We start from the raw sequence: 12344 nt of genomic DNA on the forward strand, positions 1-12344 counted from the left end.
GGCAGCTGGACTCTTCAGGGCCAGCAGAACGGCTCCGTTCCTCCTCTAGGACATTAACTGATTAAATCAGGTGAATCTCCTTTTTGATTAACTCAAACTTGACTGATTAGGGCCTTAATTACATCTGCAAAAGCCCTCTGTCTTTGCCATATTACCTAATCACAGGAGTGACATCCCCTGTTATTCATAGCTCTACACCTGCTCAAGGATTATTCAGGGTGTGTACACCAAGGGGTGGGAACTTTGGGGGCCAGTTTAGAATTCGGCCTCTCACAAACACGTTTACTTTTGGCTGGTCCCAAGGAAGTTGGAATCTGAACAATAAATGAAGCACTTTCCCTGTATTTTATGATAACTGTGCTAGTCGTTTTTTCCCCTTCTTTGAGCCCATCTCCTTTCTCTTAAGATTTTGATGTGAGATATACACTAAGTCAAGTGTGTGTGGATAATTGATCATGAGGGCATATGACCTCAGAGATCTTGATTAATAGTGATGGTTTCTGTACCCTATCTCCTATATATTTTTTAATTTATTATTTGCCGCTTAAGTGAAATATGTTCTGGTTCTCTGATTGTTTTCTTTCCCTGGACTCCCCTAATTCTGTCTTTAATAATAAAATATATTTTGAAGTTCTGAGTTTATTCAGCTTTCATGCTTACATGTTCAAAATTCTTTTTATGAAAATAGATTTTCTTTTTTATGTGAACAAGCTCACATCTGGCATGGTGTAGAACTAAGAATGTTTTGATTTGGTCTCTCATGTTGATGTGCATATATGCTAAGTTGCTTCAGTTGTGTCCAACTCATTGTGACCCCATGGACTGTAGCCCATCAGGCTCCACTATGCATGGGATTCTCCAGGCAGGAATACTGGATTGGGTTGCCATTTCCTACTCCAGGGCATCTTCCCAACCCAGAGATCAGACCCGCGTCTCTTATGTCTCCTGCATTGGCAGGAGGGTTCTTTACCATAGTGCCACCTGGGAAGCCCTTATTATATGATGTGTTAGTATCTAATGTTAACCCAATATCCTTGAGAAGTAGACTTGGTATCTGTGATCTTTCAAACGTCTTGTTTCAGGGTTTGTCCATGTTCATTCACGTGAATGCAAATACAGAGAGATTTGTAACTTCTAAATTCTTTGTTCCTGGTCAGAGCTGTTCAGTCCATGCTTGAGAACAGATTGCAGAAGGGTAAGACCAAATCCAGATTTTGTGATCTAAGAATTTACCTTGAGTGTGGTATCACCTTCAGGGAATCTGCAGTGTAGCCAGGAGCGGTCTACACTTATCTGCACTAAAGCAGAGCACCTTCTGCGACAGCAGTGAGAGACTTCTCCAGCCATGCCGACTTCTATCCCAGGACTGATGATGCTGGTGGCAGTGGCTGAATCTCTCATTGGCCTCACTGGAAATGGAGTTCTTGTGGTCTGGAGTTTTGGAGAATGTCTTCGAACGTCCAGGGAGTCCTCGTATAACCTCATTGTCCTGGGCCTGGCGGTCTGTCGGTTGCTTCTACAATGGTTGATTATGGTGGACTCAAGTCTGTTCCTGCTTTTCCAGAGCGGCCATTGGCTTCGCTGTCTCAGTGTCTTCAGGGTTCTGGTAAGCCAGGCCAGCCTGCGGTTTGTGAATTTTCTCAGTGTCTTTTATTGTAGGAAGATCATGACCGTTGAACACCCTGTCTCCTTGTGGCTGAAGCAGAGGGCCTGTTACCTGAGTTTCTGGTGCTTTCTGGTGTACTTCATGATCCATTTGTTATAGTTAGGGGTAGCTTAGACTTCTCCAGTCCTTCCCAAGGAAACAGCAGCATCTTATTCCCCATTTCAAACTGGCACTATGTATGTATATTACAGCTCAATACAGGAAGTATGATGCCTTTCATGATGTTTCCTCTTTCCTCTGGGCTGCTGATTGTCTCTTTGTATAGACACCACAGGAAGATGAAGGTCCATACAGCTGCTCCGGGGGCCAGCATGAGGAATTCCGCCCATGGCAAAGGTCATGAGGAAGGAGACTTGGCATACGCAAAGGCATGATCAAGCCTCAGGAAACCCCCTGTTCCCGAGCATCTAACCCCAAAACCAGAGTCTGTTTTATGCTCTCACCTACACCTCTGACTTTACGGGGGGTTCTCCCCCATAACCGTTTCCCTCGGAGAAGGAGTAAACGTGCAGCTCCAAGGCAATAAAAATTCTTGGGCGTGACAAGACTGTTTCAGCTTACGGACTCCTCTGAAGGTTATCTAGCCCACCTGTATAGGTTTGTCCGGCCACATGTGATTGTTTACAGCCTCCCAACCTGAGAGGCATGAGATGTTTTAGACTTACTAAAGGCAAAATCTTTTGGGGAGTTGGAAATTATTAGTATAGTTGGTTAGGAATTATATTGGTGAAGGGTTTTTTCATTTGTTGTGTCAATAATTGCTGCTAATTCCCTGCTCTGGGTGGGACAAGGATGTCTCAGGTCAAACCTCTCTGCTGACAGACTAGCTTGTGTGACAGGATTATCCATACTGCTGCCACTAGGCACATGATTGTTTACTACCTCTCAACCATAAACAGCACAGAGAGTTTTGGAGTATTTTGAGAGTCTTAATTAGCATAGGACTTTTTCTTCTTGTTGAGTCAATGATTGCCGCCAGGCCTTTATATCCTTAGGCACCTGGGAATATATTAATCAATGTATTTGGAATATAGCAAAGGAAATATAGTAGTTTTTGATGTTAGCAATACTAAACTTTTTGAGTTAATGGATTTTCTCTTTTGTAATAGATCACTGTACTTTGTTATAAATCACTGTGTCCTTGCTATGTAAGAATGTAACTTTATCATATCTTAAGACTAAATAGATCTTAAGGGGAGCATTGGTGAAAGGATTTTCATTTGTTGGGCTGATGTTTGCTGCTAAATCTCCATGTTCCCTACCCTTATAATGAATATAACTAACATATAGGAGAAATAAGTATTAACCTTTAAACATATAGGAGAAATAAGTATTAACCTTTAAACATATAGGAGAAATAAGTATTAACCTTTAAGCATATAGGAGAAATAAGTATTAACCTTTAAGATTAATCATGTTAACCTTGGGTTAAATAAATTCCTTTCTTGATTGTAACTCACTACACCCTCACCCTATAGGAATGTAACTTTATTTGGGGGGTGGTGCCTGGTTTAAGAAAAAACACCCTTGGAAGAAATAAGTTTTTGGTTATCAGAAAGAAAGGATCATAAAATGTCAGCAGGTCTCACTCATGGCCAGAAGATGATGTACCTTTTTTATATACATTTATGTGAAGCACCTGATTTTGATAAAGGTCAGGACTGCTGACCCCCGTGTGACTCTGTATTCATCCCTATGTGTAACAAAAGGTATATAAGCAAACCCCAAAATAAAGAAATCGGATCAGTTTCCAGAAAGACTGATTCCCCCATGTCGCTTCTTTCTTGCTCCCGTTTTCCTGGCTGAATTCCCATCTGGAGCATGGATGCTATTCCACGTAATCCAAGTTTTTCAGCCTCCTTTTCTCCACTAATCTTCCTACTACACTATCCATTTCTAATCTCTCTATATCTGTGATTAAATATGTATTTTTCCAAAGACGCTGACTCCGTCCCCCCACCTTCGAATCTCCCTGGATCCACCGGGGCTGGACCCCGGCACAGCTGGCAGAAGAGATGCTCAGGCCAAGGCTCTCATCACTGTCCTCAAGTCCTTGGGCTGTTTCCTTGTACTTTACATGGTCTACATCCTGGCCAGCCCCTTCTCCATCAGCTCCAAGACTTTTCCTGCGGATCTCATCACTCTCTTCATCTCTGAGACACTCATGGCTGCCTGCCCTTCTCTTCATTCTGTCATTCTGATCATGGGGAACCCCAGGATGAAGCAGACATGTCAGAGAATCCTGTGGAAGACTATGTGCTTGAAGAGCCCAGGGCCTGTGAGCTGGAGAGAGAGGAGTGGTCAGGAGACTGTTTTGAGATAAGTTTTTGATAGCTCTCCCAAAGAGGACCCCTCTTTAAACTTTTTTTAAATTTTATATTGGAGTGTAGTTGACTAGCAATGTTGTGTTAGTTTCAGGTATACACAGAGTGGTTCAGTCATACGTATATATGTATCTGTTCTCTTTCAAATTCTTTTCCCATTCAGGCTATTACACAATATTGAGCATAATTCCTTGTGCTATACATTAGGTCCTTGCTGGTTATCTGTTTTAAATTTACCAGTGTGTACATGTCAGTCCCAAACTCCCAATCTGTCCCTCCCTCAAACTCTTTCCCCCTCGTAACCATAAATTTGTTCTCTTAAGTCTGTGAGTCTGTGTCCCTTTTGTAAATAAGTTCGTTTGTATCAATTTTTTCTTTTTAGATTCTGCTTATTACCTCAGCTGGTAAAGAATCCGCCTGCAATGCAGGAGATCCCAGTCCAATTCCTGGGTCATGAAGATCCACTGGAGAAGGGATAGGCTACCCATTCTAGTATTCTTGGACTTCCTGGTGGCTCAGCTAGTAAAGAATCCTCCTGCAATGCAGGAGACCTGGGTTGGGAAGATCCCCTGGAGAAGGGAAAGGCTACCCATTCCAGTATCCTGGAGAATCCCATGGACTGTATAGTTCATGGGGTCACAGAGAGTTGGACATGACTGAGTGACCTTCACGTTTTATAAGTGGTATCATATATTTGTCTTTCTCTGTCTGACTTATTCCACTTAGTATGACACTCTCTAGGTCCATCCATGTTGCTGCAAATGTTACCTCATTCTTCTTTAAAAATTTTTTATTGGAGTATAGTTGATTTACAATGTTATGTTAGTGTCAGGTGTATAGCAAAGTGAATCAGTTACATGTATTCACATATCCACTCTTTTTGCAGACTCTTTTCCCATATAGCCTTCACAGAGTATTGGGTAGATTTCCCTGTGCTATACAGTAGGTTCTTATTATTTATTTTATAGTGTGAATATTTCACTCTTTTTAATGGCTGAGTGAAAACTTTCCTTCTTTAACAGTAAATCAACAAATGGGAAATAGAAAATACAGAATAAAAATCAGTAGTGTTTCTCTCTTGACAGTACATTATTTTCATGTATTATAGAAATCAAGGCTGGAGCTTCATGTTTGGTAAAAGAAGTGTTATATTCTGTTTATATATAACAAATAATTCATTTCTTTTAAATTTACATATGTAAGTTGTGTTTTTCCTATTATATAAAATAGAGGTTAGGAACAATTAATATAGTGTTCATTAATTTGTATGAAATTTCATCTATCTGTTAATGTTAGTCATTTTCGATAAGTTTAATAAAAGTATCAATGGATTTTCCCATTTCTCTAGTTATCTAACTGAAAAACAAAAAATATATATATTTCTATTTCTGGAAGTTTCTTTGAGCCCTAGACCTGCTTTTTAGGATAAAAGTCAATTGGCTGCCATAATTGGTATTAAGTTCTGATGCCCAGGGTCTGGGGGAAGCAAGATGGGAGCGAGGGGCACTTGCTTCCGCTCCCCAAAAGAACACCGCTCCCTTCAGAGGTCAAACCTTATTTTCTTGGTCATTCAGCCATCCTGACTGTCTACTCCGGCCTCTCCACAGCCTAAAGGCAGAGATTTAGCGCGTTGGGTCTTTGAGTTGAATGGAGATCATCCAGTACATCACATCCATGACGGTAGGAGCTGTGCCTGTTTTTGTCTCCTGCGTAGGTTCCTGGAGCCTGGAATATTACCTGGCCTATAAGAAACAGTTTCTAAATGGTTGATTTGCTGTGTGAAGTAGCCTTCTAACTCCTTTTATATATTATAGAGAAAATGAGGCCCAGGGAGGACAATGGGCTGCTCCAGAGTTTCACAGAGAGCCAGAACTAACTTTCCTGACTCCTATCCCAGGCTTTCTTTATATCACACTACTTTCCTAAGGAGTTGGCTTCATGTCCTTTGTATATACTTCCTCAGCCTTCTTTTTAGGCTTATTTGAACACATTTCCCCTCTGTAATCTAAAGAACAGTACTTGATATCCTTACACTGCTTTCATTTCTTACTAACCATGCTAGTCTACTTTCCTAACATGTTCTAACACGTATCTTTCCTTATCCAAAGCTGTGAACTGAGCAGTGGGCCAGGCGCATGTGGGTGCTGGCATTGTTCAAGGGAGGCATGGCTCCACTGACATCACTGTGAGTTGTGTGAGGTCAGCACCATGTTAGTCTTCCGGAAATGATAATAATCATCCTTTTCAAGAAGCGAGATACCTCTCTCTGGGTATATTTTTAGTAGTAGTATAGATTTTCCATTATGCCATGCCTATACAGCTGTCTGTTGTGACCAATTGTTGTAATAATGATAATTACCTAACATTTGTATTGGGCTTTATATCAAGTATTCTTCTATGTAGTCTATTATCTCATTTGATTGGAATAGCAACTCAAAGTGGTAATTGTTTTCCCATTATGTAGATGACAAAACTTAGGCTAGAGTGATGATTTGCTCAAGATCATCAGCTAATATAACAGTCTCAGATGTTTGAACCCCAAATCTTGTGCTTTTTCCAGTAAACCTTAAGTTTCTCTTGTTTGTACTTGTGAGACTTCATTCTGGAATTAGCCTGTGGCATGCTCAAGTTTTTGAGTATTTTTAAACAGGTGAAATAAGCAGCTAATCTTTCAAGTTTGGTGTTAGTGGGATGCTTGGGAGCCAAGATCCAAAATCATGACAGACTGAAGTTTCTGTGACTTGCTTTTCTCAGGGACAGAACACTTGCATTTTCATCTTTTGGGATTGAATTTCCTTCCTCTTCTGTATCTGATTTAGCTCATGATGGATGTGAGGCTACTTTGTGTTTTACCCAAGGAAACAAATCTGGAGGCAAATCTGTGCTCTTGAGTTAAATCTTGTGTAATTAAATCTTTTATAGTTTGCATTCTCAGAGCTGCAGCTGGGTCCGTGTGCATGTGTGTATTTGTGTGTGTGTTGGTGGGGGGGAGTTCAGCTAACCTTCCTTTCTCTTATGGACTGAGATCTCTAATGGTGCAGCCTAGAGGGGAACTAGAAGAGATGTGAACAGTACAGGAAGGTAGAAAATGTACAGCAGCATTTTCCCATTCCATGCCCTGAAGTTAGTCCCAGATGTAGTCACATTTTACCTTTCATCTTCATTCTTCTGGTGATGACTTTCACAACTCTAAATATTTTGCCTCTCTTACTTGGTTTATTAACTTTGAACTGTAACTTTTGAATCCCATTCATCAAAGTTTGGGGATTGTCTCACTTAACCTCAAATTTATTCCCCTCTCCAATATTTGATTATTTTTATTTACTTGTCATTCTTCTGGTCACTAATTTTTATGACTTTAAATAATATAATTTTTACTTTGCCTTTTAAAATCATAACTTATGACAGTATCTACAGAATCTGAACTGTGTAGAAGGAAGAAATTAGTTCTTTAACTCTCCTGTACTCTCCCCACATCGCAACTCATGTGTCCAACTTGATATGACTTAAGAATAAAGTTAATTTATTGGAAGGGAATTGGCTATCTCTTGGGATCAAAGGGATGTCTGGAGAATCAATATCAGAAAGAGAATCAGGGGGTTTAAACAACTGAGAACACAATCAAGTCATTCTTGAGGGACTGATGCTGGCACCACCATTCACGTTTCAACTGTTAGCATTGTGTCTTTGACACTGCCACTGCCTCTGTGAACATGTCCCTTTGAATTATAGTACCAAGGTCTAAAATCCTGGCTAAGAGCCTCTGCTTGGTTGATTCTAGGTCATACGTGCCATAGATGACAGGTCCTGTGGCGAGGAAAAATCTGATTCCACTTTGGTTTCTGAAACATGCATTTTTAGATTAGATGACATATTCAACAGTGACATTAAGCATCAGAATCGATACAGTTGATGGTGAATTAATGAACTGGAAGGTCAGCTCAAAGAACGCTCTGAGAAGGTATCAGGAAACAGTAAAAGATGGAAATAGGAGAAACAGACCAAATAAATTAAGCATATAGATTGAAGACAAAATGAACTGTTGGAGACACCTTACTTTCAATTAAAAGAGAAAGCATTAGCAATGTATGAGCATTTTAAGAACAAAGCTGAAAACTTTGCTGAGGTTCTTTCCTTCAGTGCAAGCTAGTGGAATAGCTTCAAAACTTCAACATTCTGCATTAAATACAGTTACTATATAAGCCAGCAGTTCCTCTCATAGGTATATAGCCAAGAGAAATGAGAATGTATGTCCACACAAAAACTTACCAATGAATGTTCACAGCAACACTGTTCATGCTAGTCAAGAAGTGGAAACACCCAAACGTCTGTTGTCTGATGAATGGATAAACAAAGTGTGATGTGTGTGTGTGTGTGTGTGTGTGTGTGTGTGTGAGCACACATAATCATATAATAGAATACTATTCAGCCATAAGAAGGAAAGAAGTACTGGTACATGGCACAGCACAGATGGACCTGGAAACATGCTAGCTGAAAGAGGCCTGTCAGAAAGGCTTCATGTTTTATGGTTCCCTTTATATCAAAGGTTCAGAATAGGCAGATCTGTAGAACAGAAAGTAAATTAGTAGTTTCCAGGTGCTGGGACTGTAGGTATTGGGTAGTAACTTTTTATGGATATATATGGTTTCTGTCAGGGTCATGAAAATGTTCTAGAATTAGGTAGTGCAATATTTTTTGCTTAAGTCTGTGACTATATGAACAAAACCCACTGATTTATATGCTTAACAACACATTAAAGAAATAAAAAACTTTAAATATTAGAAAAGAAGAAATAAAACTGTCATTATTTTAAGCAGATATGGTTGTCTACATAGAAAATCCAAACAATTAAAAAATTTTAGGAAATAATTTAGAAAGGTAACTATATATAAGGTCAATATCTAACAGTTAATATGTTTCTATATTAGCAGTATGAAGCAATCAGTAAACATGAGTTTTTAGAAAAACCATTTTTTGTAGCCTCTAGTGTTCTATAAAATTCTGGGAAAGCTTTAGACAGTACATGCTTCATGGTAAAAGTTAGTTTCAAGTTCTCAGTCTTTGAAGCATATGAGAATCACTTTGGCAGATTAAAAGGTATCACAAATACCCAAGTCTTGCCCAAGAGCAATTCTGTCAGAGTCTCTGAAATAGGACTCAGGCATGATGTCTTTTAAGTGTGCAAAAGAGGTTAAGAAGAGCAGAGTATTAATCTCATTGTAGTTTTCTTAGCATAGTATCATTAAGATGAACTTATCCTGAATTTAAGGTAAAAGATAACTGAAAATCAGGTATCAACAGTTTAGGCTTTCTTTTAATAAGGTTTTGTAGCTTGGCACTGGATATCTCTGAGGAGCTAGTAGAAGAGTTGGGGGACTACCTGATGGCAGCATCTTTCACTCCCAGGCCCCTAGCTTTGTAAATTGGTTTTGGGCTTTCCCAGTATCTCCAGAGGAATGGTAGCCAATTCAACCCTTACTCCTGAGATTCCTGTCCTGGATGTTCCCTAGATGGATCTCTTATCCTCTTCCCTTCTTCTGCCCATTTGTCAGCATCAATGCCTTCTGGGTACGTTCAAGACTCAGGAGCCACATTCCATCACACTTTACTATCACAACTTGTCAAAAACATATTCTTCATCCTCACTTCCTCACTCCTGATCGTCACATTTTGACTCTATGTTAATCATGATTTCTCTAGGAGGGCAGACACCGCCTTTCCCAAGCACCTTTCAACTCTATTTTCTGCATCTCCAAGAAGATTTCATAGAACCTACTCCAGTTTTGGGGATCCTTGTTGAGTAATTCTCAATGTATGTTTTCTTTAAAATGTTACCTCAGTATTCCCAGTTTTACTCTAGTTTTTTTTCATAGTACTTACCTGACATAATACATTTTAAAATTTACCTGTGTCTCTAAACTAGAATGTATACTCCATGAGGACAGAAATCTTTGATTTTCTCCTGTGTCTTCAGTGTTTAGAACAGTAGGTATTATTGAATGACCACACGTATTATTGTGTCTGATTGACTGCCTTTTAAAAAATGAGCCACACTCTGTGGCCACCCACCCTACCAGTGTTTTGCTCTCTATGGTGTCACAGTGAACATCCTTGTAAAACTCTAAAGGTAGATGTCAGAGAATATGCGAATGCGTAGTTCTAAGGTTTATCCTATGCATTGCCAAATTCTTATGGAGGATGAACACGCGCCAGAAGTGAGGTCCTAATTTTAGATAGGGTAGTCAGACAAGACTTTACTAATAAGATATTTATTATTACTTAAAAAATTGTTATTTAATTTACTTATTTGACTGCATTGGGTCTTAGTTGTAGCATGTGGTCCTAGTTCCCTGAACAGGGATTGAACTCAGGGCCCCTATATTGGGAGCATGGAGTCTTAGCCACTGAACCAGCAGGGAAATCCCTGTATGCTTTTAAAAAATATATTTATTTATTTACTTTTGACTGCTCTGAATCTTAGTTGCTGTGTGGGGGCTTTTTCTAGATGCGATGAGTAGGGGCTGCTTTATTACCGTGTGCAGGCTTCTCATTGTGGTGGCTTCTCTTGTTGCAGAGCACAGCTTCTGGGGCGCACAGGCTTCAGTGGATGTAGCACGCAGGCTCAATAGTTGGAGCTTCGGGCTGTATAACGCAGGCTCAGTAGTTGTGGTGTATGGGCTTAGTTGCTCTGAGGGATGTTAATCTTCCCAGACCACAGAGCAAACCCATGTCCCCTATGTTGGCAGGCAGATTCTTATCCACTGTGCCACCAGGGAAGTCCAGCAAGTATTCAAACAAAGATTTTAGGGAGTGAGGGAAGTAGCCATTCAGGAATCTGGGAAAAGTGTGAAAGTTTTGAGTAAAATAGTGTCAAATGTGTTCAAGGGAGAGCAAGGAGGCCAGTGTGGCTGGAGTAGAGGTGTGGGTGATGAGGTCAAAGGGGTGGGGGGGCATGGTTTTAGGGCCTATATAGTCCGTTGTACACATTTTTGTTTATTCTGCGTGAGGGAACCATTGGAGAGTTTTTAGCAGAGACAAGTGACAGAACTTGACTTATGTTTTAAAAGAAGTTGTATTGAGTGTAGGTTGAACTTAGTAAGGCAAAAGTGGGAGATACTGCAATACTCCAGGTTTACCAGAGTGGTAGCAGTGGAGGCGGAGAGAAGAAGTAAGATCTGATAGACAGAGTGCCTGACGAACTATGGACGGAGGTTCATGACATTGTACAGGAGACAGGGAGCAAGACTATCCCCAAGGAAAAGAAATGCAAAAAAGCAAAATGGCTGTCTGAGGAGGCCTTACAAATAGCTGTGAAAAGAAAGGAAGCCAAAAGCAAAGGAGAAAAGGAAAAATATACCCATTTGAATGCAGAGTTCCAAAGAACAGCAAGGAGAGATAAGAAAGCCTTTCCTCAGTGATCAGAGCAAAGAAATAGAGGAAAACAATAGAATGGGAAAGACTAGAGATCTCTTCAAGAAAATTAGAGATACCAAGGGAACATTTCATGCAAAGATGGGCTTGATAAAGGACAGAAATGGTATGGACCTAACAGAAGCAGAAGATACTAAGAAGAGGTGGCAAGAATACACAGGAGAACTGTACAAAGAAGATCTTCACAACCCAGATAATCACGATGGTGTGATCGCTCAGCACGAGACATTCTGGAATGTAAAGTCAAGTGGGCCTTAGGAAGCATCACTACGAACAAAGCTAGTGGAAGTGATGGAATTCCAGTGGAGTTATTTCAAATCCTGAAAGATGATGCTGTGAAAGTGCTGCGCTCAATATGCCAGCAAATGTGGAAAACTCATCAGTGGCCACAGGACTGGAAAAGGTTAGTTTTCATTCCAATCCCAAAGAAAGGCAATGCCAAAGAAAGCTCAAACTACCACACAATTGTACTCACCTCACACGCTAGTAAAGTAATGCTCAAAATTCTCCAAGCCAGGTTTCAGCAATACGTGAACCTTGAACTTCCTGATGTTCAAGCTGGTTTTAGTATATGTGCTGCCGAAGCAAGCACTCAAGCTGGTTTTAGAAAAGGCAGAGGAACCAGAGATCAAATTGCCCACATCCGCTAGATCATGGAAAAAGCAAGAAAGTTCCAGAAAAACATCTATTTCTGCTTTATTGACCATACTAAAGCCTTTCACTGTGTGGATCACAATAAAGTATGGAAAATTCTGAAAGCGATGGGAATACCAGACCACCTGACCTGCCTCTTGAGACCTTACAAATAGCTGTGAAAAGAAGAGAAGCAAAAAGCAAAGGAGAGAGGTACCAGGGAACAGAATCCAATATCTGTTGTAATGCTATGGACTTGCCTATAATTTCAAGGGTAAGAGCACAGGGCT

General features: G+C 40.2%; 1 protein-coding gene across 1 annotated transcript; it reads left to right on the top strand.

The window, feature by feature from the left end:
- The first annotated feature begins 1194 nt into the window (after nt 1-1194).
- Nucleotides 1195-4011, top strand: TAS2R5 (taste 2 receptor member 5). Its single transcript, XM_042248937.2, is given in 3 exon segments — nt 1195-1760; nt 1763-1955; nt 3665-4011. Coding segments are annotated over 3 exon segments (933 nt in total). The 5' UTR covers nt 1195-1345; the 3' UTR covers nt 3990-4011.
- Nucleotides 4012-12344: the final 8333 nt, after the last annotated feature.

Source organism: Ovis aries, chromosome 4, assembly GCF_016772045.2.
Source record: "Ovis aries strain OAR_USU_Benz2616 breed Rambouillet chromosome 4, ARS-UI_Ramb_v3.0, whole genome shotgun sequence".
Taxonomy (NCBI): domain Eukaryota; kingdom Metazoa; phylum Chordata; class Mammalia; order Artiodactyla; family Bovidae; genus Ovis; species Ovis aries.